General features: G+C 41.5%; 1 protein-coding gene across 1 annotated transcript; it reads left to right on the forward strand.

Moving 5' to 3' along the window:
• Positions 1 to 861: 861 nt before the first annotated feature.
• Positions 862 to 27,523, forward strand: col6a1 (collagen, type VI, alpha 1). The gene is made up of 35 exons (XM_039815651.1): positions 862 to 1,266; positions 2,014 to 2,143; positions 3,175 to 3,375; positions 3,474 to 3,633; positions 6,621 to 6,734; positions 6,861 to 6,881; positions 7,932 to 7,952; positions 8,054 to 8,098; positions 8,228 to 8,281; positions 8,436 to 8,480; positions 8,915 to 8,941; positions 9,057 to 9,083; positions 9,227 to 9,271; positions 9,379 to 9,432; positions 10,337 to 10,399; positions 10,488 to 10,550; positions 10,656 to 10,709; positions 10,801 to 10,836; positions 10,928 to 10,990; positions 11,284 to 11,346; positions 13,507 to 13,569; positions 14,337 to 14,399; positions 14,517 to 14,567; positions 14,658 to 14,693; positions 14,952 to 15,014; positions 19,944 to 20,009; positions 21,758 to 21,793; positions 22,148 to 22,184; positions 22,394 to 22,402; positions 22,506 to 22,639; positions 23,029 to 23,135; positions 24,145 to 24,331; positions 24,435 to 24,606; positions 24,730 to 24,759; positions 25,199 to 27,523. The coding sequence occupies exons 1-35, from the start codon at positions 1,182 to 1,184 to the stop codon at positions 25,801 to 25,803; spliced, it is 3,030 nt and encodes a 1,009-aa protein (XP_039671585.1). The 5' UTR covers positions 862 to 1,181; the 3' UTR covers positions 25,804 to 27,523.
• Positions 27,524 to 27,809: the final 286 nt, after the last annotated feature.

Below are 27,809 nucleotides of genomic sequence, written 5' to 3' on the forward strand. Positions count from 1 at the left end.
TAGATTTACTATGAGAGCTTGCTAATAAACACAGATCATTACCAGATGTCCCCCGCTCACCCCCTTTCTCTCTCTCTCTCTCTCTCTCTCTCTCTCTCTCCTCGTCTCGTCCCTCATTTTCACCCTTCTTTCTTTTCCTTCACTCGTTCATTGCTTCTCCACACAACTTTTTCTTCTCCCTGGAACAGTGATCTCAGTGGAAAATTTGAGTCCAGGCCAAACCTTTCCTACAGTCCCACAGTCTGAACACACACGCGCGTATATATGTCCACAGCAACCGTGCAACATCCACCCACATCAACACCTTGCCAAATGAACACTACACGCCTACACAACTCTGGCTCCTTCCACGGTGGTGATCTGCACACCTGCAGCGCTAGATGGCACTGTGTCTCTTCCTGCTTCCGAGGAACCCCCTCCTATCACTTTTATGTTCAGGTCAGGTCTGGACGCCGAAGTGAACCAGATGTATTCAAACCCCACCCACCCCGGCTTCCACAGAAAGGAGATAATTTTTAGAGACTACAAAATGCTTCCAAGATGTGTCAGCTGCTTTTCATTAAGTTTGATGAAATTACTCCAGTGTGCATCTTTTCGCATCTTGCTTTTCTACATGGCATATAGGCTATTAGGCGTCATATAGGCCTGCCTGTATGAGTGAAAAGCAAAGCTGCAAAAGCTTTCTCTGATTTCTCATTATATATTATTATTATTATATATTATATATGTTCTGAAGTCATTAAAACATTATCCGTTTCTACATGCACTGTCTTTCCTGCAAAGAAAAAAAACTAAATCTGTGCACATTGGAACCTCCTTCACAGTCCGCGGGGTTTTTTGTTTACTCCTGTGTATCCATGTCCCTGTGGACCTTATAAGGAAGCAGGCATATCTAGGATTCTGTGTACACTTTTGGCTCGTGTGCGTTCTAATCTATTCCTACTAATCTTCCCCAGAGAAAGCGCGTGAACTCTATCCTCCTCCTTCTCCTCCCCCCTCACTGTGCGCTCTGGTCTTCTGCGCGTTCTGTCTCGCCTCGGACAAACTGCGGCGGAGCGCTGGATCACCAAAAGTTTGCCCAATCGGTTTAGAGGTACCGAGTTTGGGGACGGAGTGGTTCGGTGTTGGTTTTTCTGGGGATTTGTGTGTAGTCCCTTTTTTAGTTTCTTTGCAGTTTAACCATGGAGAGTCTTAGAGCTCTCCTCGCGCTGCTGTGCGTTTTTCTGGCTGGAGCGCAAACGCAAATCCAAAGAAACGTGTTTTCGGGTAAGTTTGCTAAAAAAATATATATATGTTGTACTTTCCAAGAAAATGATCTAGTATGTACTGTTTATGGCACTATGTTGCATGTGAAGTGATCTTTCTGTGTTTGAATGTAACTTGTCATATACTGAAGCGATGCTTGCTGCCAGAGCGAGTCCAGATTTTCAATATCTTTGGGTTGAATAATTCCCGAAGTCTAAGAAGCCTTACAAATCAGCACAGCACAGATGCAACAACAACTGAAAGTAAGATCAGATGACATTAGCCTAGCCCAACTTAAGCAGGCCTTTGTTTGGTTGTTCATGGTTGTTCTAATGAGTTTGGATAGTATAAATAGGATGTTATGCAGGCTAATATCTACCAGTGCTGTGGATGCCAGAGTGATAAAGAACCAAAACAAGTGATTGCACCTTAGGGCTTCCCTGCCAAGGTGCTGTGCAACAGTTATAATACAGGTGTATATGCAGCCATGTTATGGGTGCAGGCAGTCGGTACAGGCCTGCACCTGTCTGTCTGGATAGATCAGGTAGATCAGCCCCATGACACCCTAGTGATGCAGGGTGCTCCAAGCAGCATCATGTTGGCCTAATGTAGGCCTCCAGTGCTGCAGTAGTGATACCTGTCCTGACATCACTTGAATTGAATGTGTGGAGGACTGAGCCTAACCGCATTTTGGATTTACTGTTTCATAAACACTTTGTTCAATAGATGATATTTGCTGACCGCAATCTTTGTTTCTTTTGTGACCAGAATGTCCGGTTGACCTTTTCTTTGTACTGGATACATCTGAGAGTGTCGCCCTCAGACAGAAACCTCCAGAATATTATATTAACCAGCTCAAAGATTTCACCATTGACTTCATAGATGAACTCAAGGAAATGTAAGACACACACACACACACACACACACACACACACACACACACACACACACACACACACACAAGTGAGTAAGTCCTACAATAACATTTTACTAACGGAACTTAATCCCTTAATGCAGGAGCATAGCACAAAATTCTGGGCCCTGTAGAAAGGCATTTTCTATGGGCCGCTCCCCGCATCCACAGCTATTCATTCTAGCATCTTTTAGGTACTCAGTCCCCTTTTTCCCCCCCAGTCCGACACCCCTGCCTTAATGTAACTCTCAGATGTTTAACTTCTCACCTTGCTGAAGTGGTGTACAGTACAGTGTACAGGTGAACCCTGGGACACTGTGACATCACTGTTGTTGTGACCACACCCAACCACATCCATCCCTGATTGAAACTTTTAACCACAGAGGGCAGAACACTGTGGTACTCTTTAAAGCAACACCAAAGCACTTTTCCTCTTCGGTCCCCCTACAGGTTGGAAGCGGAATTGTCCATTAGCGCTGTCTCATTCGAATACAGATTCGCTACCCGATCTGGCAAACTTTCATAGTACGGTATATATGCAGAAGTGCCGTTCACCCTGTTACGAGTTGATGAACCACTGAAATGATTTTGGAAACATTATTTTAAGGTACAAAATAATCTTTGGTGTTGCTTTAAGTAAAAGTACATTATCCACAAAACGTTAAAGTGTCAAAGGTTAAAGTTTTCACTATACAGCAGAATTGGCCCTGTCAGTGTCATATGAAGCGTTATTATATTATTTTAATTACTTCATGCACTATTGGTTAGTTTAATTTATACTTATGTATCATATTTATTTGATCATCACAGATTTTGTATGTAAAGTTGTAACTGAAGCCATCTGATAAATTTACAATATTTTCCCCTGAAAGGTTTTGGAGTAAAAGTATGAAGTAGCATAAAATAAATACTCAAGTAAAGTACAGTGACTTCAAACCTGTAATTAAGTGCAGTACTTGAGTAAATGTACTTAGTTACATTCCACCACTGCCTACTTCACACCTCTATTTATCCAGGCAGCACCGCTGTGACCGCACCCTGACGTGGAACTCAGGTGCGCTGCACTACAGTGACGAAGTCAAACTTGTACGACATCTGAGTGACATGAGGACTCAACGCGCCGCCCTGAAGGCTGACATCCAAGGCATCGCCTACATCGGCAAGGGCACATATACTGACTGTGCCATCAAGCAGGGCCTTGCTGAGCTGCTCTCCAGGTAATAATAACACACACACACATACACTTCATCAGATTAAGTAATAAGATGAGTGATAACATTTCCGAGTGTGTGTTTGTGTGTCTGCCTGTATGCAGCGGCTCCCACTACCAAGACAACAAGTACATCGTGGTTGTGACTGATGGCCATCCTATTACTGGTTACAAGGAGCCATGTGGAGGCGTGCAGGAGGCTGCTAATGAAGCCAAGCAACACAGAGTTAAAGTGTTCGCCGTTGCCATCTCACCTGACCAGGAGGTAACATACACACACACACACACACACAAAGGGTTGAAGGTCCTTTGAGAAAAACCTATTTTCTCAATCAGTTTACTAATATAAATGGGTTGAACAGTTTTGATAATTTCACATGTAGATTTCTGTATTTGTGTTTTTTTTCTTTGTGGATTTCTTCAGAATCTGATGAAAGTTGTGGGGTCGTGGGGTCACTGTCAATCAAATCTAAACAAACCACACACACACACACACACACACACACACACACACACACACACACACACACACATAGTCCTGATTATGCAGGTTATCAAAGTGTTGGAGATAACCTGCTCATAAATAATACATATAGATGCTTTAAATTTCTTTTAAAAAAGTCTTATTTTGTCATGCATGTTAAACAGAGAATTACTTGAGGTTTGACAAAATGCTTTTTGATTGTTTTTCATTATGTCCTTAATACATACTAGCCATATTCAATGTGCATTGAAAAAGTTAATGGTCTCACAAAGGAAGTTCAGAAACAAAAAGGGAATTGTATACTAAAAACACCTTATGTTTGGAAAATACAACTTGATCTAGCTGTCAGACTGATGATGCAACATACAGCCTTAGCATTAGCTGAAATTTGGAATGCATCTGTACACACAGAAATGATCATTTAACCTTAAAGGTCCTATGACATGCTGCTTTTTGGATGCTTTTCTATAGGCCTCAGTTGTCCCCTAATACTGTATCTGAAGTCTCTCTCCCGAAATTCCGCCTTGGTGCAGAATTACAGCCACTAGAGCCAGTCCCAAAATGAGCTTTCCTTAGGACGTGCCATTTCTGTGTCTTTGGGCCCTATTTTTTAACGATCTGAAACGCAAGTATGAAACGCCAAACGCAAGTAGCTTTGTGGGCGGATTTCGGGCCCTGTTGCTATTATACCGGCGGGATAAATGAGTCTTGCGCCCGACATGGCGGACTGCTATTATGACGGCGGATTTGCCTGGCGCACGCCAGCGGGAGCTGTCCGGGATGCGGCAAAGTAATAAATGCCCGTCTTAGCCGGGTGGCGATGTTGCTGCTCGGGCGTATCTCCTCAAGTCTGGAGAGGATTGCTGCAACCCGGGGGCGTGGGCCTCCAAACGCACCACCTGCACCTGTTGTGCCCCTTCCTCCCCCCACTCCATCTCCGTCCACCCGCTCCATCAGGAGCGCATCGCATCGCGCATTACACTCCCGGACCAGATTCCGCCGGGTGTCCAAACCCACCGTAGTTCAACATCACATCTCCTTAAGTCCTCTAATATTTCCTCATTTATGCCACACATCCATGATTCATGGAAATGTGGTAAAACACAACAAGCCACAAAGAATGCTGCGCGACTTTTGAGGACTGGTATACTGTAAAATGCCTCCTGACCTATCCAAACACCTGCAGCGCATTTTCAGTAATATTTTTCTTTGTAATTATGTATGGTTTTCAAAAATGGGAACTGGTGTAGATGAGAGAAGTGTATGCGCGTTGTGCACATGCTACATTATGGCCAAGCATTCGGCTCCTAAAAATAGCATCTGAATAAGCGTGCCACTGACTTTAGACCAGGTTTTTCCTGGTCAGTGGCGAAATTTTTTTCTGAAACGCGCAGAATAGGACCATGGTAACGTTTCGCCGGAACACGCCTCCTCTTTTCGCTGAACCGCCCCCTGGAGCGCAAATACATTCCCTAATTTACCGACATGCGTCTGTGGAGGGAAAAGTCCGCTGTGCGTCAGGTGCAAAATAGGAATGATACATGCGTCGGTGTACAAAGGCAATTGCGCTGAGTGCAAGATAGGGCCCTTTAGCTTTAAATGCTATTGAGGAGGAGAGAGGGGGGCAAGGTGGAGGGTGTGGCCTTGACCAACTGCCACTTTGCTTGTTTGCAAGCCATAATGGCTCTAAAAAAAAATACAAAAAAAATAAAAAAAAAAAAAAAAAAAAAAATAAAAAAAAAAAAAAGAAATAAAATAATTAGTATAAATAAAAAGAAACAGAATAATACAAAACGACACAAACACTCAACAGCTAATGTCTCTCTTTTCATGGGTGGGCAAATTCTCTGGGTGGGCAAAGCAGAGAAAGGGGAGGTAACCTTGCTCCTTATGAGCTCATAAGGAGAAGATTCCAGATCGGCCCATCTGAGCTTTCATTTTCTCAAAGGCAGAGCAGGATACCCAGGGCTCAGTTTACACCTATCACCATTTCTAGCCACTGGGGGACCTAGGCAGGCTGGGGGAACGCATATTAATATTAAAAAACCTCATAAAGTGAAATTTTCATGCCATGGGACCTTTAAACTAATTCTAACATTAACTCTAAAACCAAGTCTTAACCCTCAAACAGACTGGTCATGTTTTCATTAAAGGGGAGTGAAGTGAAAGTAAAGTAAAGTGAGGTTGAGTAAGTGAGGTGAAGTTAGAGACGGTATAAGAATAAGCGGTAACACTTTACTTGAAGGTATCTACATAAGAGTGACCTAAGCCTAACCATAACCCTACACATGACACAGTCATGAACCCTAACCCTAACCATAACTTGGACTTATATGTCCGTGTATATTTCCACTTGTCATTATGAGACAACATTCTGCAGGCCATACAGTATTTTAAAACATGCATTGTCAGATGTTTGTGTGGATTTTGCCAAGAGTCATTTTTTATACAGTATGACCTAAATTTCAATGTGATGAGGGTGAATTTAAATCCAATCACTGGAAGATGGATTTAACAAGCCTTTAGCAGGAGTTTTTGATGTTCTACATGGAAATCTAACTGTCAATAAAATCTAATAGCTAATGTCTAATAGCAGGAGGACTAGCAACAATATTTGCAGAAGCTAATTGGAATCCTATAAACGAAAAACCATAATGTCGTAGAAATAATCTTTTGGTGCTCAGTCATGCCATTGTTTACCAGAAAGCATATTGAAGGCGCTACTTTCAGCCATGTGATGATGATGTTTGTATCTCGTGTCTCACCAGGACACCAGGCTGTCACTCATTGCCACAGACCCGTCCTACAGACAGAACTTTACTGCTGCAGACGAGTCCAGATCCACCAAGACAAAAACCATTCGTACCATCATCGATATGATCGTATGTATCATCTCCTCTCCTCTCCTCTCCTCTCCTCTCCTCTCCTCTCCTCTCCTCTCCTCTGCATAACAGAATTCAACATTTGGATTTTGAACTTACTGTCTTTCTTTCTTTCCTTGTTTTCAGACAAACGAGACAAAGGATGCGGTAAGATGATTTAAAAAGGAAATGAATTCAATTTTGAGCTGAATGACATGTAATTTTGTGTTTTATTAATTAGCAACTTGAATTAAAACAGATGTTTGTATATTGGCTAAATGCCATGGCTTAAAATGTTTACAAATCAAATTTCTCGAAACAACATTTGCTTCATTTTTGCTACTAGAGTTGTTTATGTAGTGCAAGTGCAACATAATCGCCCTTGAGAAGGGACAGCTGGAAAGAGTTGTATGCACATTGTCTATCATTGGCTGTGACCTTCCCTCTGTCTCCTCCATATATGCCAGATGTATAAGATGCAAGACGCAGAAGGTGATCGCTGACTACTCTCACCCTGCTAGCTCTCTCTCTTCAAATCCCTCCCCTTCGGGAGGAGATTCCAGAGTTGAGATGTAGGACATCTTGCCTCAGGAATAGCACATATCCGGAGGCTGTTCGATTCTTGAACTGATGAACAAACCCTTGTAGTAGTAGTAGTTGAGCAAGCATTAGCCAACAAGCACTTTAAATGTAGGTAGAAGCACAAAGCAAAAAGCTCTTTCAAAACAGGAGACTATCATATTATGTATGTCTGATTGTATAAATGTGATAACTGGTTTTGCTGCTATTATTTTACATATTTTTATTTGCTTTTGCGTGATTTTTGTCTGTTTTTAAGAGCAGCACTCAGGCAAATTGCTATAAACTGTGTTGAATTGTTGGCAATGAAGTATTGAATTGAATTCATACTCAGGAAACGAGGTGGGGTCAAGCAGGGCCGCTACAGGAAGCAAACTGAGACTGCAGTGATATTCACTTTTCTATTTCCAACAAAATCACTGCAGTTATATCTTAAATATTGGACATATTGCCCAGCCCTACTGTCATCTGACAAGTGATCAGACACTTATGATCAGACCAGAAAAGATAAGGGCATACCATGTGTCCTTTTTAGATTTATCAAGAATAGCCAGTAATCCAATAATAATATATAGAGACAAAGATACACTTTTCCTTCTTTAAGGTGTTCATAATCTTTCTTCTGTTTTTTTCCTCCAGTGTTGCTCTTTCGAATGCAATGTAAGTATGCCATTTCTTGTCTTATTGCCAACATAAATTCTTCTCCGGCTTTGTTTTTCAGCGGTTGTTTCACTTTTTGTATTTCATTGTTTTGTCTGCAGGCTCCAGGAGGGCTTCCAGGACAAAAAGGAGACATTGGCGCTAAGGTGTGATGATATAATATGAAGGGGAAAAAACAATGCATTCAGTTGCAGTACAGATGGTTGTCAGGAAAATGCAGCAAAATGCACAGAACTTTACATACTTTACTCATCTTTTGTTCTGCCTTTCTACAGGGAGAAACAGGTAGACCAGGGATGCCAGGAGAGAAAGGAGATGTTGGTGACGTGGTAGGTAACTTCCTCCACCAACACCAACACCATCCCCAACATAGGAACACACGTGCAAAATGCCAAAACAATTATCACATCTCTTTGGATTTGTCATGCAGGCTTGATGGAAGTGTCATTCAGATGATCATATATTTCTGTCTCTATGTTACAGGGCAACGTTGGAGACCCTGGTCCTGTTGGTTATAGTGGAATGAAGGTAGAGTGCACTTAATGAATGGGTTCATATGGGTGAAATAATAGGGACAGGGGCTTTTTATTTGACTTTGTAATGGGTTAGACACATATATAGCCCTTTTTTCCCCAGTGTTTTACATATTGTTCATATTGTAGTATTAAGAAAAAGGTCAGTTTCTCCTTTGTTAGAGGGTTTGTCTGCAGCCATTTCTGTGTGATGGCCCTCATCCCCCTTTATAGCTTCATATAAATGTTTATGATCCAAGAAACAAACTAGTAACAGGACGTTTGGCGGAGAAAACATTTGCAAACGTAAGCCTGAATGTATTTGTAATTTTCCATGTTGTTTAGCTTTTGATGATCACTGACTCTAGGTCACACTTCACCCACCTCCTCACTGATCCCTTTTGCTGTGTGCAATGAGGATAATTCTGACGTGTTTGTTTCTGTTTCCAGGGAGACCAAGGTGGCAAAGGAGAAAAGGTATTATCAGAACACAAAAATTAAACAAAAAGTATACTTAAACCAGATTCAGTATATGTTCCAGGATGACTGTACTGTATTATTCACGGACTAATGTTGTGTGTGTTTTCTGCAGGGTGAAAGAGGACACAAAGGCTACAAGGTGAGCTCTTCCTAACACATGTCTGATCTGTTTAGGATTGCTCTCCTATCTGTGATTGCCCCGAAAGCTTAAATTATTCTTCTATCACTTTTATTCTCTTTCACTCACTCTTTCTATCTACTTTATCTCTCGCTAATTCTCAGGGCGACAAAGGTCAAAGTGGAAGGGACGGAACTGATGGACGCAAGGTGAGTTACAGACCTGAGCATCCAAACAATACAACTCTGGTTATCTGTCTGGTCTTTGGTCGATTTGATCAAGTTTGGCAATATGATTCTCTGGTTTTCCTCATTAGGGTGAACCTGGTTTCCCTGGTCTTTCTGGCTGTAAAGGATCTCCCGGATCAGACGTGAGTCCCACATCTCAAATCTCATAATAATAATAATAATAACCACTGTTATCGTCTTACATTTTGGCTTTTTTTCACTCACACCAATGTCACACATTTCAAACAGTTTGAATCCCAATCGGATGGGAACCAACAACTAGACGTTAACACACACTGACAATGACATCAGGTTTGAGAACTGCAAATACACAGATGTGTAAGTGTTAGGACACACACTCTCTGTATATTTCTATTTTGGTGTCTTAAGGCGAGACACTACAGGCAAAAACATTGTTTTTTCATGCACTAGTCAATTTGAGATTCCATAACATGTCTTCCTTCAGACTACTGGATAGAAAACATCCAAAATACACATTTTGATGTTTATTTTACAAAACTTTGTCTATTTGCATCTGTAGGCCTTAGGCCTTATTTGCACATTTAAACATAATAATTTAGGAAACTTGTAATACAAACAAAACAACAGAGAAAGTTTCATATTGACTATCTATTAGTTAAAATCTTTACCCTATTCACCTGTAGTGCCTTCTCTGAAACTCTCTTGAACAGGCACTCGGACAGGCCATTTCTGTATCTAGCTGAGGCTCAGCCACATTGTTTACACTACAGATTAGCCATTAGCCACAGTTGCATGTTTAGGAATTCCACTGCCATTACGGCCCTGACCAACATCACTTCCTGCATCTGGATCCCCCTGGGCGGGCAGACAGCGGCACTCTTAATCACTGCTGCGTTTACATTCTCTGCTGTCAGATTGTTTAAATGAAGCCATATAGTCACACTGTAAACAAACACACACACACGCATACATGTGCGTACACGCACGGCGGGTCTCCATGATTGAATGTTGTGGCTTCAGCTGCTTGTGATCATGCACTGAGACTGTCTCTTTTTCTGCTTCCAGGGCAAGCAGGGAGAGCCTGGACCAAAGGGAGACCCTGGCCCTTATGGACAGAAAGGAGGAAAGGTAAGAAACAAAAAAAACACTTGTGCTCTTGAAGATTTGAAATAGCATTTTCGGTGGTCTGTAATAAGACATTGTGTGCTTGTTTCAGGGAGATCCTGGAAGAGACGGGGAACCAGGAAGGCCTGGAAACTATGGCCTAATGGGACCTCCGGTAAATCAGCGCAAAGGGAATGATGATGAACGACAGATCTGTACCTTAAGTGTATCACACGAAGCAGAAAATATGATACATGTGTAATAATCTGTGTTGTGACAGGGTGAGCCGGGCCCTCGCGGAAACAACGGGGACAAAGGAGAGCGCGGTGATGATGTAAGCGATGAAGCTCCTGACGACGGCGGTAACATCAGCTTTGTGATCTTTAACGGCTCATCTAATATCCGGCTATTCGTTTGTGTTTCAGGGCGCACCTGGACAGGATGGAGCTCGCGGCGAGAGAGTAAATAGTATTAATATTAACCTTCAAATGAGTGTGTTTGTGTGTGACAGCTGCCAACAATATGTGTTAACATCTTTAAAATCCCTTGTAGGGACAAGTTGGAGAGAAGGGCGAGCCAGGTTCCCGTGGAAACAGAGGTCCAAGAGGAGACCCGGTAAGTGATGATAAGGATAATGAGGAGGGAGGCAGAGTAGATTGCCAGTCCTTCAGGGTCTGTCTGATTTTAGCACCTCCTCCTTAGAAATTCATGGGAAATTCAGTTTGGCTGTATTGAGCCAACTGCAAACACACTGGCCTCAATAGAAAATACTTTTTTTTATGAAGCAATTCCCCCATGTACTCCTACTGATGTAACTCAGTTTAAAATGTGGCCCTGTCTGCTTTACTTGTCTATTGTTATTGGCATTAATGCCTTTAGCTTCATACATTTGTTCTTTTTCTTGCCAGGGGGAGCCAGGACCCCGTGGAGAGCAGGGGAGGGAGGGCTCAGCTGGCCCCAACGGAGACCCTGTAAGACACACTTAAATATAATCACACACACATTTACAGTATATACTGTAGATGCGCACACACACACACACACACACATACACACGGAAGCTGCTGTACCACTGTTTGTCAGCCTGTTGTGTAGATTTCCAGGACCCGACACCTTCCCAAGTACGAACCACCCACTTTTCTCTCTGGCAGCATCCTTTTTTTTCCAGTCAGTTGGGAAAACTTGCGCATGCTTCCTAATGTGCGCGTACGTGTAAGCACTTGTGCATGTGCATCCATTCTTCATGTTGAGGGGGAGTACATTGAGCAGAAGCTTAAACAGAGGAGAATCTGGCTGGTGCCCCAGAGTGCTGCCCACTCCTCCGTCTCCCCTCTCTCATTTTCAGTTTTTACTCCTCCTGGGAACATCAGCACTCACTCTTTCCCCTCTGACTCAGTTCTTCTCTCCGTCTGCCCCAGCCAAAGCCTCAGTATGGTTTTCTCAATAAGGCACCAGGCAGTGTAATAATAATACGTTGCAAGCATTAGTTGTGGTAACCTTCGTGATGTCAGAACTTTCAATGGCTCTTTTGTGCTTTATGCTGTGCCTCATCAGGGCTGAATGAATAGTAAAGAACTGAGTAGTACAGAAAACATGGAACAACTGACATGTTGGGCCTACCTCATACTCTCAGGAAAAGCTCTATCCTCACATGCAGTAATGTGCTGGACATCATTTGCATTCATTAAACGAGCCATAGTGTACTATATTGCATGTACTGTATACAGCACTAACATATTAGAATTGTTTTTAGTCTGCAAATATTCTCATCTTCTGTGTTAACTTGAGTCAAACGAGAAGAGCAATATGAATTTCAACTCTGTGCATCCAGCTAGATGGGTCTGGGTTTCCTGACACTGTATACAGGGGCAAACTGTTAGCCTTGAACACAAGTTTAAATAAAAAAGTTCCCAAGAACTCTAAAACCTTTACATGGTATTTACATATGTGACTTCACTATGAGGACAGGACTGATGTGCTGCATGCAGCAGCTGGACCCAGCTGTTGTTTGTCAGGAAATAGAGCTAATTCAAAAGCGAAGACCTCCTATTCTAATCAGACATCTTTGGAGGTTTGGCAGGAGTAGGCTACTTTTTCACTTCTGTCAGAGCTAACATCAACACTTAACTGTTTCCTCATGTGTCTAGTCTTTGTGCTTAGCTAGGCTGACCATGTCTCAGTCTTCTTCTTCAACTTCAACAGGCTAAAACAGGCTAATGGGGGTGCCCGGATAGCTCAGTTGGTAGAACAGGCGCCCATATATAGAGGTTTACTCCACGACGCAGTGGGACCGGGTTCGACTCCGACCTGCGGCCATTTGCTGCATGTCATTCCCCCTCTCTCTCTCCCCTTTCATGTCTTCTGCTGTCCTATCAAAATAAAGGCTGAAAATGCTAAAGAAAAAATCAAAAAAACTAATGCAAGGCTATACTGCATGATGATAGCGGAAGATCTGTGGACAATTAACTCATTGAATTGACCACTATTAACAAACATTGATAAATTGATGGTGGCCATTTAGATGATGATTTACTCAGGATATGACACTAAAAATAATAACTTCTGTAGCATTCTGCAACAGTTCGATTAGCTAGAAACTAATGCTTCAATTTAATGTAGCAAGGATGGCACTGTGTTGCCATTTATTAGTACAATGTTATCATAATCAATAGAAATATTGGACACATTTATGAAAATGTTTTAATAATGTTAATGTAATATGATAATTACACTGAAATGAACTGAACTGATTTTTTCCTTAAAGAGTCACCTAACCGGGGCTGTGAAAAACTGATTTTAAATCCTTTCTTTGGATTGAGACAATTTCAGGCTAGCTTGTGTTTCACTAGCCGATGCAAAAGACTCATGGGGGCTGTAGTTGTCAGATGCTGACAATAACCATTTATCATATCTAGTTTCGAAAACATAGTGTTCAAAGATATAAGCAACTACAGCAGTGGATAGACCCATTTAGTTCAGAGAATGAAAATGTCCCAAACGCACAACAGCGTTTGTCTCTGTGTTGTAGGTTGTGTCGGTTCAAAATGTTTTTTTTTGTCAGTGTGTTTTATGTGGTTGTTTTTGTTGTAGAAGTGGTTTAACGGTGTCTCATTAACGGTGTTGTTTTCCAGGGCGAGCCTGGCAGGGTCGGATCTCCTGGCTACAGAGGAGATGAAGGCCCACCTGGACCTGAAGTGAGTCCAACAGGACACACACACACACACACACACACACACACACACGCTATTTCATATGAGAGACTTTTTGTATTTCTGTTTTAATCTGACCTCTTTCCATGTGTTGTAAGGGGGGGTGGGCTCTATTTTCGTGCACCAATCAGGATTTAGCAATGTTTGAATCAGAATCTGATGACAGTTGGTGGGTTGTTTGGTCACTGATAATTTAATCTGATCAAGCACTCATGCCCATGAAGCATATTAGTTAAGTGTTGGAGTATTAAACACTTCATAAAAAATACAATTTAACTTATTATCTTTTTTTTATTAGTAATGCATATTTTATGTTACAGATTTTTATTAAACCCACAAGAAATAATACCTAAAGAGTTTTTTTAAACTGTGATTAGTGCTTATTATGTTGTGAATACCAAATGTTATAGAGAAATACTGAAGATTTGAGGCTGCGTTTTCAGGGTCTTTAAGATTTAAAAGCTTAAAGCAGACAAGCTCCAACCCCACCTTCACAGCCCCAACTGTAGCACCACTGATTTAACTCCAGAACTCCATAAAAATGCGCCATTTACTGTATCAGCTGCATTCAAAAAGCTGTTATTATCATAAATCATGTATATTACATACATTATCACACGATCTAGGCAAATGGATAACAACAGATTGCAATAAATTATGTTTTGTCTTGACAACATCCAAATGTTTTCAACACACACATGGCATGTCCCATTTCATATGTTTCTAATCTTATCATTCCTTTCATCTCCCAGGGACCCAAAGGGCCGAGAGGAATCAAAGGAGCTCCGGGAGACAGAGGCCAGCTGGGGGAGAGGGTGAGTGTGGGAGACAGATGTGTGCCATCCATCATATTCCCTGCCCTGAGGTTTGTGTTTGTATGTGTGTGTATGTATGCGCATGGATCTGTAAGTGTATCTCTTTCTTAATTTCAGGGAGAAGATGGTGTGCCAGGAAATGGCACTGCAGGTTGTCCTGGTTTCCAGGTAAGTGTTTTTAGTAGTTAATGCATGTCATGTATGATGCACTGTGCTCCATGTACATTTGTAGATTCTGAACATGTATGTCTTTTTTAGGGTTATCCTGGGCCCCGCGGAGACCCTGGTGAGCCGGTGAGTTATCTTTCAAATTTCTATTTTAACCTTAACTTTTATTAGAAATCAGATGTTGGGCAGTCACCTGATATATGCTGGATGAATATAGTGGAGTTAGTTTTAGTTTTTTTTATCTATAGGAAGCTTAAAACTAAGCTGAATTAGATCAGCCTACCTAGTACTGAAAATGACGTTTGAAATTCACTGCCAACAGTGTGAAATCCGTTGTCATGCTCATGCGCACTCTTGACCTTTGACATTTGCTGTGACCTTCAGGGTGGCAAAGGAACCCCTGGACCCAAAGGAGATGACGGAGATGCCGGAGATCCAGGCCCCGATGTAAGTGTCTGCCTCTGACTCTCCTCTCCTTTTTGCAGTTGCTCATCGCTCTTGATCTCATTTTATCTTTCCTCAATCCCTTCTTGGCAGAGAGCGCTGACAGGATGTGAGTCACATGTCTCGTTTTATGGGAGCATTCACATATTTATTTTTTATTTCTTTATTGGTCCCTTAAAACACGTATCAAATATATAATAATAGATTTCTTCTTTTCATTTCTGTCTTTCATTTTGCATTAGCATCTCCTGCTCTGCAGCTGGAAATGCTTTCTTAATATGTGTGTGTGTGTGTGTGTGTGTGCGTGTGCATGTGTGTGTGTCTTTGGGGAAGAGGGCTTTGAGCTGCTGCAGCTGTGTATATGTCGTTGTCAAGGATACCAGGAAATGAGAAGAAACAATGAAGGGACTGCATCACTCTTTTGGTGTGTGTGCGTGCGTGCGTGTGTGCGCGTGCGTGCGTGCCTGCGCGTGCGTGCATGTGCGTGTGCTTGCGTGTGTGTGTGTGCGTGCGTGCGTGTGTGCATAGCAAGCGTACATGTGTGTGTGTGATCATCTATGTGCATTTAACCCCTGGTTTTAGTCGGTCATGTTTACATTAAAATCATTGCATTTCCATGGTTCGTGTTTCATGGCATAAACATTTCTGCACATGTTTGTACTCTCTCTCTCATCTGTACATCAGTGCACCCTGACCTCTTTTCTTCAAGAGGAGTGACACGATGTAAGCTTTGGATTTACAGTGTCAGATCAGTTTACCACTCATCAAGAACTTGTAGTCCTGAAGCACAGAGCAGGATTAGATGCGCGCTCTCCACTCAAGTATAATTCACCCGGTTTACCTTTTCCATATTTTGCTTGTCCTCGAGTAGTGACAGCAGTATACAGTACAGGAAATAACCTCTGTAATTGATTCTACAGCGGGGGAAAAGGACCGTTAAACGTAACTTGATTATAAAGTGCCATATCATCAACTCAACACACGTAATCAAGTCAGTTTAGAGGAAACAGTTTTGGAATCTCCATAAAACCTTCTTGATTTCAAAGTAGTGCTACTTGAAGTTTGATTTGCTCCATTGACTTTATCAAGACTGGAAAATATCAAGTAAATGGGCGCCTGGGTAGTTCACCTGGTAGAGCGTGCGCCCATATACAGAGGCTCAGTCATCGTAAGCAGCGGCCACGGGTTCAGTTCCGACCTGCAGCCCTTTGCTGCATGTCATTCCCCCTCTCTAAGCTGTCCTATCGAATACAGGCCTACAATGAAAAATAAAAATAATCTTTCAAAAAAGAAATATAAAGTAAATGGGCTGAAACAAAATCGCCCATATGGTCCTCTAGTGAGCTCTTTTACATTTTCTTGATATGTACTTTTAGTGAATATGTAATTTTGTTGGCAGCAACTTTGCTAAAAGTAAACGTTTGACAATTTGGGAAATACGCTTTTTTCACTTTCTTGCCGAGAGTTAGTTGAGAAGATTGACACCACTCTCATAGATATACAGCTGCCACCAGCTGGTTAGCTTAGCTTAGCATAAAAACTGGAAACAGGGGGCGCCAGCCTACCTGCACCTCTAAAGCTCACTAATCAAGACATTATATCTTGTTTAATTCACACAAAAAGTGTTCAAATGAAGAGTTGTGTTTTTAAGGGGGGGTATTTGTCCAACTTTCTTTTTTGTCCTGGAGCAGTTACCTCTAGAGCTAGGTTAGCCATTTCACCTTGTTTTCAGTCTTTATGCTAAGCTAACTTGACATGACATGAGATTGGTATCACCAATCTGCTTATCTAACTCTCAGCATGAAAATTAAGCGTATATCCCAAAATGTCAAACTATTGCCTTTCACAAAATATCACTAATCTTCCCTCTGCTGCTGTCCCATTGGTCAGTCCATGCCGATGTCCGTTATCAAACTACATAATTCTGCAAGATGCCATCATCTCATTGGAAAAAAACTAATCCATTGCATTCCACTTATCCCCAGAGGCATTCATCCAACTCTTTTTTTTGTCTTTTTTGTCTTTTTTTTATATCCGTTCCTCTGAACAGTTGCCTGTTTTGTTTCCTCACATTTTACATTCAGCCGTTTACTTTTTTTTTTTGGACAGTACAGTGGAAGAGTTACCAGTTTGACTTGAAATCATGAGACATCAAACTGGCTAACAGCATTTTCAGAGAATCTAATGCCACTGGCTTCCTTGTGATTTGTGATTGACAGGATTTCCAATTTAAATTGTTTAAATATTTCACTCTGTGCAGGCATGTAGCCTCCTTTGTTGCCTGCACTTTCTCTGGCCAGAGGGCACAGTAGGGTGCAGACAGGGGTGTGACAGAGAAGATAGACAGATCTTTTGACTTGATAATATACACCTATATGACAAGTTACGATAGACAGTCACATCTGGCTATGTGTTGTCCAATGTGACTCAAGGTCAGGATGTGTGTGTGTGTGTGTGTGTGTGTAACTGTGAATGATATGGCCCATGTTCTGGACATCAGAGTGTTTGAAGTTGGGAATGTGCAGTAACCGGACCCGTGTGTGTATATGTGCACGTATGTGTTTTTATTCAAGGCTGACAGCAAGTGTGTGTGTATGTGTGTGTGTGTGTGTGTGTGTGTGTGTGTTAAAGCCATGTGTTTGACATTACCTTCTCTCTCTGCCTCTCCTTCTCATTCATATCGGTCCACTGTAGGTATATGGTTGCATAGCAGCAGTGCAGATCTGCTGGTTTTAGTCGACTAACAACTCAGATCAAACAGCAAAAATGTTTTAGGGTGATGCTATTTGCACCCCTGGTACAATTAGCAGTGTATGCTATTCGTACCCTGGTGCGATTAGAAGTGCTATTCGTACCCTGGTGCAATTAGAAATGAATGCTATTCGTACCCAGCCAGTGCACACAGCAATATGTTCTATTAATACCCCGTCTGGTACAAATATCAAATGTATGCTATTTGCACCCCTGTGCATTTACAGTACCTTGGCATATATTTACACACAGTTATCCATACTACTCATGTATTACACCTTTTTGGAATATTATCGCCCTGACATTCTTACCCTAACCATAACCAATCCTACTCCTCTTGCCTAAACCTAACCAACCCAACCAGAACAGGGATATTCATGAGTCTTCCCCTACCACCCTGCAAAAATAATTTCGCGTTCGCGGGCCCTGATTTGCGCAATTGCATGCAAATTATCTAATCAAAAATGAGAAAAACAAGATCACCTGATCAGAGAATTGAAGTCCCAACTCCCAGGCCAAAGCTCAGTGTTCTAACCACTCACATATAAGCTCTCACTGGATGTCATACAACTGTTTACCACTGGTGTCTTCAAGCCTCGGTAGTTAGGTAACCATACTGTATATAAAAAATAGGTACTATGGTACTTACTAACAAACTAACGGTTGTACGCTTTCACTGAAGACAGAAAGCGCAACTGTAGTATCAATTTTCCGCAAGAAATTCAATTGTCAAAACTTCAATCAAAACTTTAGAGACAAAACTTTCCTAATATGCCAGTTTCTGCGGGTATTGGAAGATGAACATCCGCCATGATTTCGGTGCACGCGAGCAACGTTTTTTTGTTGTTACGTCACAGGGTGTGAATAGCCCAGCTGTGTGGCCGAGGCTATTCGTACCAAGGGTGCAAATAGACACTCAGAATGTTTTATTGTGATGATTTGTAACCCTCTTGCCCTCACTGCATCTCATTTCTGTTTGGTATGTTAAGCTACAAATACATATTTATGTAACTACCAATCAGAATCAACAAGTCCTCCAAATCATTTATTCCCTACCCTCTAATATGACCCACGGAGCGTATCATAAAATAGCGCCTCTAGCGGTGGCACAAATACGACCTCATATCTAAACAAGAGAACGTCGGTCGCCTCCTCATTTTAGTAGTTTTGTGTGACTCATTTTAAACCAATCCCTGATGTTTTTTTAACTGATTTTATTGTTGCATAAACTTAACTTGCTTCATTTCACAACATTAACTGTATACACGTTTAAAACTGCGACCATTACCTTAAATAGCAGTTGAAACAGTCATATAATTACGAAATCTGGTTTCACGGTCGCATATTTAAAACGGCCACTGTAGTCATGTCAGCCATATATGCCGTTAAATAGAATGCTCATATATGTTATTTTTGAGAGTCAGTGGCAATCAACCTATTCTGTCATTTAGGTATGTGTTGGTTTTTGATGAAGAGAATACATGCAACTCTTTCTGTTAAAGGGTTCAATATTGTACATTAGCAAATACATTTTTAAAACAGCCGCTACCCTTGAATCTGCTCGTGTTTGCAAACCATTTTGAAAGCTGTTTCATAACTCCATCGTGCATGATATTTGCTCTCAATTTGCAAGTTTGTATCAATTTGAAATGATATGCAGCTGTCCGCAGTTTTCCTCAAGCCAAGATGCCCACATTCCTTTAAAGTGTATAACAGTATCTTTATTCTCCACACTTCAACAGTCTAATCCCACAGTGCTCAGCGGTGGGTCAGAGTACAGCAGCTGCAGGGGCTTGGCTGCTTTCTCTCCCTGCAGCTGCAGTGGTGTGGCAGATAGCGAGCCAGACAGGATCAGACCTGGCCCAAATTAAGATTTGAAATGGATTCAAAGGCTTTTCTCAGAATACTGTAGCCTTTTAGAAATTTCAGATCTAAAATCTCTTTCTCTTATTGTGAAATTATTTCCGGGTGGGGTATCTCAAGGCTCTATAGTAGGACCATTACTTTTCTCACTGTATATGTCCATATTTGGCAAAAATCCTTTATGAACTTCATGTTAATCTCAGTTTCTATGCTGATCACACCTAAATTCTGTTTGGTATGTTACAAAACATACTTCAAGAAATTCAATACAGGTATGGGAGTCTCTCTCAATCTTCTTTAATTTTGTTTTTTTTGCAGAACAACCAACCAGGACCTTTAGGACCTAAAGGGGCCAAAGGTCACAGAGGACCTGAGGGCAATCCGGTAAGAATAGCATTGAGCCACTGCATGAGCTGACTGTGGGTTTGTCTGCATGTGTATGCAAGTTGAGACACTGGAGGGACTGCTGTCCACACATGCAAAGTAGATCCCTCCCTCCAAACCATTAACCTACTCTCACATTCAGACAGTTTTTTTTTTGTAAATACCTATAGTGGAAAGTTATGCTGAGCCTAAGATTAACATAGTTTAGCTCGATTGAAAATAACATTTTAATTTAAAAATGTATGAAGCCATTGATTTAATTTTTTGCAAAGTAAGGGAGATTATATGAAATGTCACATATCCACTTACACAATGATGAAACAGGAGTTCCAAAAAATTATGTAATTGTTTAAAATTCACATTCTTTTTAAGGATAATAGTCACAATTTTTGGGAACAAATCCCATGAAAACTTTCGACACTCCCAGCCTGTCTGTGGCACTTATTCTCAAGCCCATTCATTCCTACTAAAAACTTTTAAAAAGCAAAAATATACTTTCATTTATAAAAAGAAAAAAAGGCTCAAGTCTTTTCTAAAGCAGCTTGACACATAGTTTTCAGTAAACGCTACTTAAACAGAAGAAAACATTGTATTTGTTGTGAACTATTTTTAGCTGCGGATTAATTAACATTAGTCCTCTAATGAGTATTTACAGCACCAGAACAATAAAGAAAATGTCACTCAGTGCAACACTGGGGCTCACTGATGTTTTTTATTTTAACATCAGTGTTTAATTATAACACTTGTTACTACTTTTTTAGTAGGATCGGTTTATTGTTGGTTTTGGTCTTTTAATGGGATGTGTTGACATAGAAATATAGAATATCACCAGACCTTAGATAAATTGTGCTAACAAGAAAAAAGCAAACCCCAGCGCTGTGTATTTCCCCACTTGTAGGCTGCTACTGATTCCATACAAATCCAGTACCTAGGCTAAGGTTAGCTAAAAATTGATCTTTAAAAAAAAATCAATTGCAAATTGATTGCATCCCTTAGTTTGGCTCATAGGTATGTTGGAAAGATAATGTTATTCCATTTCCCTTTTCAACAATTGGCAAGTGAAAGCCTTTGGTGTTGGATCATGTGAAAAGATGAACAAAGATCTAAATATAACACTGTACATAAAGACATGTTCTCCAAGGCCGAGTCCTCAAACTCTACCCTTTCACATTTTTCCTACTTTCTGTCTCTCCTCCTCCTCTTCCTCCTTATCCTCCCTTTTTTCCTCCCTCCTCTCCGCCTTCACCTCTGGCTTGTGTCTCTCATGTATATTTCTGTATGAACAGTTTGCGTCATGTGTTCTCAGGAAAGTTTCCCTCGTCTACAATTAACGGTCATCTCTCTCTCTCCCCCTCTCTCTTTGTCACAGAAAAGAATGCTCTTAAACCAAGTTTAATGTCTGTTAAAACAAAACAGATGGGTTTCCTGCGGCATAGTGAACCAAAACAAAATTCTGTGGCAATGATCTTTTGGAAGATTCACATGTTGTTGCAGAAAGATAGCAGCGCACACAAATGTGTGGGTGTGGTTCTGGGTTTGGTGACTGAGAGATTCTGGTTTGCAGTCAAAGGATAGATGGTTTTTCCAAAGAATCCCCTTCTTTTTTTTTTTGTCAGTTGAAATGAGTCTTTCAGTACTTGCTCTGTACGGAGTCAGATAAGATAAACTTTTGTCTGGCCAGTTTTTTTTTAACAGATAAACACATCTATCAGGGGGATGATTCTCACTCATTTTCCCTTTCCCTTCAGGGACCTCCTGGGCCTCCTGGACCACCAGGAACTGATGTGAGTATAAAAAGATTTGAATCCGTCCATTTAATATGAACTCTTGCCCTCATTTTCGACCCCAGGACCCCAGTTTGGCTAAGCACCACAGGCTTTATTTCACCTTGAGGCTGTGTTAGTTTTGACTCTGAAACTGATACTGTATGTTCAGTCCAAAGCCACACATTCAATTTCCTGAAAAAAAAAAACCCTAGCCTTTTACGGACCAGTCCTCTGAGTAAAATATCACCATTGTCATGTTTTATGTTTTTTATTCTGGAGCAGCTTGAAACCGTCCAGTCTACATACAGTAGTTATGTAATGTGATTTAACAATGCATTGCTGTACAGTACTGTATTCCACTTTTCTCTTCAGGAATGTGAAATTCTGGACATCATCATGAAGCTCTGCTGTAAGTTAACCTCTTACAACACGCTGAAATGCACACTCACAAAAATGAAGCTACATGTGCTCTACGTTAAACACGTTGCCCTTTCAACTCTGTGCCTGATTAGCCAAAACATGCAATTGAAACCTGAAGAATGCGAGGGTTACGCAGGTTATGTTGTGTTAATTAACTTTGATTTGTGTTTTTTCCATTCTCTCCTAATCACACCACAGCTTGTTGTGGTAAGTTACGCTCAATCTAAAACAAAGTCATCATCATTATTCTTTCTGGTGCTTTATGGCTTATTGTGATCCTCTGTGATTTTGTTTATGTGTGTCTCTCCAGAGTGCAAGTGTGCCGCTATGGACCTAGCGTTCATTGTGGACAGCTCAGAGAGTATCGGTGCCACAAACTTTGCTCTCGCCAAAGACTTTATCATCACAGTCATAGACAGACTGACAAAAGACCAGCAACTCAAGGTAATGTCCAGTCTGAATTCATCTTGGGTTTGGACATTTGACTTCACTGTATTTCATATTCATCCATCTTTGCCGATCCTCTTTAGGATAACCGGCATTTGACCTTTGTGAATTGTGTTGTTTATTCAAAATGACACCAAAAACGTTTTCAGAGATGTTTGGAAATGCTGCCCTAAAAACAGACCTCAAAGTAGAAATTGTGAATGAAAGATATTGCCTCAGGTTTTGGAACTTGCTTTTATGTCTCTCCAGTGACTCTCCTCTTCCAGTGTGGATATAATTAGTCAGGATGGGTGGGACGCAGAAATGTTGACAGAGGAAAACACATGCTCGTAAACATAACACACAGACCAAAACACGCAGTCACCATGCAATGCTTTTCTTTCCAGTTTGCAGGTAATGACTCTGGGTTGAGTGTAGTCCAGTACAGTGGATCGCAAGCCCAAGAAGTTGTCCGACTGGGCAAGGGGATTGGTAGCCTCCTCGCATTTAAACAGTGAGTTCATATGCAATGAAGTCTGTGTTTTAGTATTGAAATAAGCGCATAACCCTCTCCAAGAACAAGCAGTGCAGTTGCTAATTTACTAACTCAATATTGGCTTTTTATTTTCAAGTGTTGTCTCTTGTTTGCTGTCTTATTATTATAGGAGATCAATTAAAATATCATCTCTTTGCACCACTTAAGAAATTGCCCCACAACATGTTCAACCTAGCTTGGCAAAAAATAGTAGCAAGGGAATACAGTTAGCCTAGCTTTATCAAAAGTGCTTTGCAACACCTCTCAAGTGGCCTTTTAACACATTTGTGTTTTTACCGTGTTTATTATGAACAGAAACTGAAACATTGTTGAATAGTTTGAAATTTTGGGAAATGCGCAAATTGGGGTTTTCTCATAGACTGTATGCACGTATTCTCTGTGACCTCCCGGCTAATCCAAAAATGGTCAAAGAGGTGGAGCGTGGATGGAGCTGTGGCGGGCCTAATGAAGCGTACAGTGTATGCTCGCCTCCTGTGACGACAGTCCACCTTTCACTCAAAGCAGAACGCCCTTAATTAGGTTATGCAACTTAAAGCCTGAACATAATTTAAATGGGTGAGTTATAAAAAAATATAAAAAATCATAAAAATATAAAAAATCACCCCTTGTTCAGTTGTCATGAAAAGGGAACTTAGCTATAGAGACCAAACCTGTTTTTTGTACCAGGCTGTAAACATGTTTAATTCTGCTGTAAAGGGCATTTTAACAAGGGGGTGTACGGGGATTGATCCCTTTTGGAGCCAGCCTCAAGTGACCAGTCAAGAAACTGCAGTTTTGGACTTTATTTTTCAGCACCAGAGGTTGCCGGGTGTTTTTTCTTCAAATATGAAATGAACTCTAATGGATGATGAAATACATATCAATCGCCTCATTTGTGGCAGAGCAACAATTTTTATATATGTTGGAGTCTCATACATTTTCTTAAATAGCCATTGATTTGTGATTGTGTGTGTGTGTGTGTGTACAGGAAAGTGAGAGAAATGAAGTGGCTGGCTGAGGCCACGTACACAGGCGAGGCCCTTGACTATGCTCTGAAGAACACAATCGTTGAAATGACTCATGAGAACAGAGTCGTTATCGTTCTCACGGACGGACGTTCTGATATTTCAAGGGATAAGGTTCCCCTCAACGTACTCTGTGGTAATGATCTCCGGGTGAGTACAATACACCTCAATAGACAGTAAACACCCGTGCCACTCGTAGACTGAAATAAAGTAAAGTACCCGCAAAACTTAACACCTATTTTGTCCTCCCCAGGTGGGTGGTTTAGGAGTGAAGGACTACTCAGGCCGTGAGCCCAACAACGAGCAGCTTGGGGAATTGGTTTGTAAGAATGACCCCAAACCAGGCTTTTCCTTTGTCCTGGACAACTTTGCAGAGCTGTTAGATGACTCTTTCCTGCAGAACCTCACAGCCAGAATCTGTCAAGGTGAACACAAACAACACACATAAGTGCACACACTCACACATATATCATTGGTAATTTTGATATTAACATTTTGTACCAACCCCAAATAAACTAAATTATTAACCCTCTTGTTCTCTCATCCAGAAAAGAGGTGCCCTGACTACAAATGTCCCAGTAAGTCTGTTTTTCTTTGTCAATAATAATAGTTTCGCATTTGATTGGACCATGGTTCACTTATTTTGATGTTTACCTTATCAAATGCCAACATGGCATCATGACTTTGCGTAAACATATTATTATATTATCTGTATGCATTTTGAGCTATCCACGTGTATGTCTACGCTGTATACACTCTTAGGAAAACAATAAACGGTTGGGTTTAGGAAAGAAACGCTGGGGACGGCTTAAAAAAAGAAATTTACAAAAGAAACAAACGGCTGAAAAAAGCCACACGCGAAAATAAAACATAAAACAACCAACAAATTAAACTATAAAATTTACAAGTGAATTGAAAATTGTAAAATCGCTTTTTTGGCTGTCTTGCACCTTCCAGTCTGTCATTTACAGAACCACTAAAAACAGCTATTAATCAGATGTATTTGGTGTGTTTCAGTCTCTTTCTCTGAAAGTGCCGATATTTTGGTGATGATGGACAGCTCGGCCAGTGTGGGCCAGAAGAACTTTCAAACAAGCAAGGCCTTTGTCCACCGCTTGGCCGAGCGTTTCCTGACTAGCGAGAAGAAGCGCGGTGCCACTGTCAGAGTGGGTCTGGGCCAGTACAGCCGAAGCGCCAGCATGGAGCAGGGGCTAACTTCCAATTTGACCGTGCTGTCTCATCACATCGAACAGGCGGCCTTCCAAAATGACGGCACCAACGTGTTAGAAGCCATGGAATTTGCCATGAAGAATTTACGTGGCCGTGGGGATGCATCAGGAGGCAGGAAGAAGCTGGTGCTGTTCTCTGACGGCAGGTCTCAGGCCGTCACCGAGCCCCAGCTGGAGAAGCGTGTTCGTGAGGTGGCGGACGCCGGGGTGGAGCTCTTTGTCATCTCTGTTGGCAGCCAAGTCAATGAGGCCAACCTGCGCACGCTGGTGAGCAGGGGGCGGCGGGACGACATCACCTACGCCCAGCGCCACCTGTTCCGTGTCCCAGACTACGCCTCTCTGCTCCGCGGAGTCTTCCACCAAACCGTCTCCCGCAGGGTGTCCATGCCCTGAGGGAGGGGCCCCCGGACAACAGGACCAACACGCTTTAGATTTTTAGTCCCAATATGAATATTCAGTCTCACTCATTTACCATACACTGTGTTTGAGTAAAACCTTTTTTTTTTAAGTCTCACAATATGACGAATGATTGTGTGCCGCGTTATTATGTAACCCACGTAACTTGAGTGGTTAAGGTTAGGATAGCCGATTGGTCAGGGGATAGGACCTGAACAAATAGGGTTACGTTACCTTGCGTAAGCATGGACGCCTGGCCAACAGTAGCGTGTGAATGCTATTGAATTCTCTTTCCTAGAAGTTGCGTGGGTTCCATAATTACGCTAGTGTGGCAGACAATGGAAATGTCTTCATGAAATTGCATGAGACCTTATTACCCTGACTTGAGCCTCCGGGGCAGATTGTGTGCCTTTGCTAGGGTCATTAGATGATATCCCAAATGATGGTGCTGACCTAAATAATTTTAGAGTGTTAGAGATTGTTTGACATTACACAACTGGGAGGAATTGCTGCCTGGCAGGCAAAGTTCAGGGTAAAAAATTCCCACTTCAAAGGGGGTTGCTTCGGACCTGGAGAGCCGTCAGTTATGGCCACAACTAAACTACATTTCTAGCTTTTAAATGCATTGAGTTGATTCTCCTCAGGTATTCTGCATCACTTTCAGCTAGTGTGTTACTTAAACATATTAGTTTGGTTTGAAAATGGCTACACTCTCCTGTCTCTCTCCAGGAATGGAGCTCCTTCCATTCAAACGATTTGTGTTTAGGGTTTAATGTGGAATAATTTTGTAGCTCTTACCACTCTTTGAAGTGGTGTTGGATTTGTGGTGTCACAATTTTACAACGTAAGCATACCAACTGCAGCTGTGGATTGAAAACATACAAATTATTTGGCGAGTTCTTCTGGAACCTAAATGATTGTTAACCTGGAAGGCTGGCGCATGATTGGCCAGTCATCCTTATTTGAGATTTTGCCCCTACAGTATAAAACATATTGAAAAGGTCAGTTGGAAAAGCTAACTTAGTAAAAACTCAAACCCAACTTCACTTGAAAGCTCTATTAGATCACCATACCGACAAAACAGGATATGCCATCAGGCAGACCCCCCAAACAAACCCATCACCTGGTTCTAATGAGGACCCGGCAGCCGGACTCAACATGTGTGATTCTGCCCAAGTGTGTGCATCTGTATGTGTGAGAGTGTGAGCGCCTCTGTGTCAACATCAATTATGTACTGTATATGTATGTGGAGGTGATGTTTTATGTGGCGCCTTGGGCGCTTGTTCCATAAACAGCTGTGCTGGGGTCACCGGTTTAAATGACAGAATGACAGAAACCTGTTCTTTGTTGTCTGCGCAGCAGAGAGGCCTCTATCAAACACACACACACACACAACACACACACACACACACACACACACACACACACACACACCTCCGTGCTTCATCAGTCGTGTAGGAAAACATCAGTCATGGTTGAATGCTGAAAAAAAGAAACCTAATGGGATTTAGCCCCTCACACCCACATACACACAGAAAACAGTGTGTACCTTTTTTAGATCCTCTCAGCTGTAAGTTCCACACCTTGTTATTATCTGTGGTGCTATTAGTCTCAGTGTGTCCGCCTCTACCCATGTTGTTAAAGAAGATATTTTTACCTGAGGAACAAAACTTTAGTAGTGTTGTAAGACCTCCTTCAATAAAGGTTGCTACCCCAAGTGTCTCAGCTCACTTTTTTCCCACACATACACAGACTTGAAATCTGTGGCTTCCAAAGCCAGTATACAAAGATCAATTTTCATATGGTGATACATAAATATACCGCTAAAGATCCTCCTAATGTAATTTTACATAAAACACTCTTATACTTTGGTGATCCCCTGACTTTCTATCCAGTCAAAAAAAATCCAATACTTTGTATTTAGTGCCAATTAGCAAATGTTAGCATGATAACCTTAACATCAGTATTTTAGCATTGTCCTTGTGTACATGTTAACATGCTGA

The sequence above is a fragment of the Perca fluviatilis genome, chromosome 11, assembly GCF_010015445.1.
Source record: "Perca fluviatilis chromosome 11, GENO_Pfluv_1.0, whole genome shotgun sequence".
Lineage (NCBI taxonomy): Eukaryota > Metazoa > Chordata > Actinopteri > Perciformes > Percidae > Perca > Perca fluviatilis.

What these genes read in the sequence shown, in the direction of transcription:
- col6a1 (XM_039815651.1), top strand. Translation starts at nt 1,182, where the DNA reads ATGGAGAGTCTTAGAGCTCTCCTCGCGCTGCTGTGCGTTTTTCTGGCT. An exon ending in AAGGAGACATTGGCGCTAAG is followed by an intron (nt 8,099 to 8,227) that starts GTGTGATGATAT and finishes GCCTTTCTACAG; the next exon opens with GGAGAAACAGGTAGACCAGG. An exon ending in AAGGATCTCCCGGATCAGAC is followed by an intron (nt 9,433 to 10,336) that starts GTGAGTCCCACA and finishes TTCTGCTTCCAG; the next exon opens with GGCAAGCAGGGAGAGCCTGG.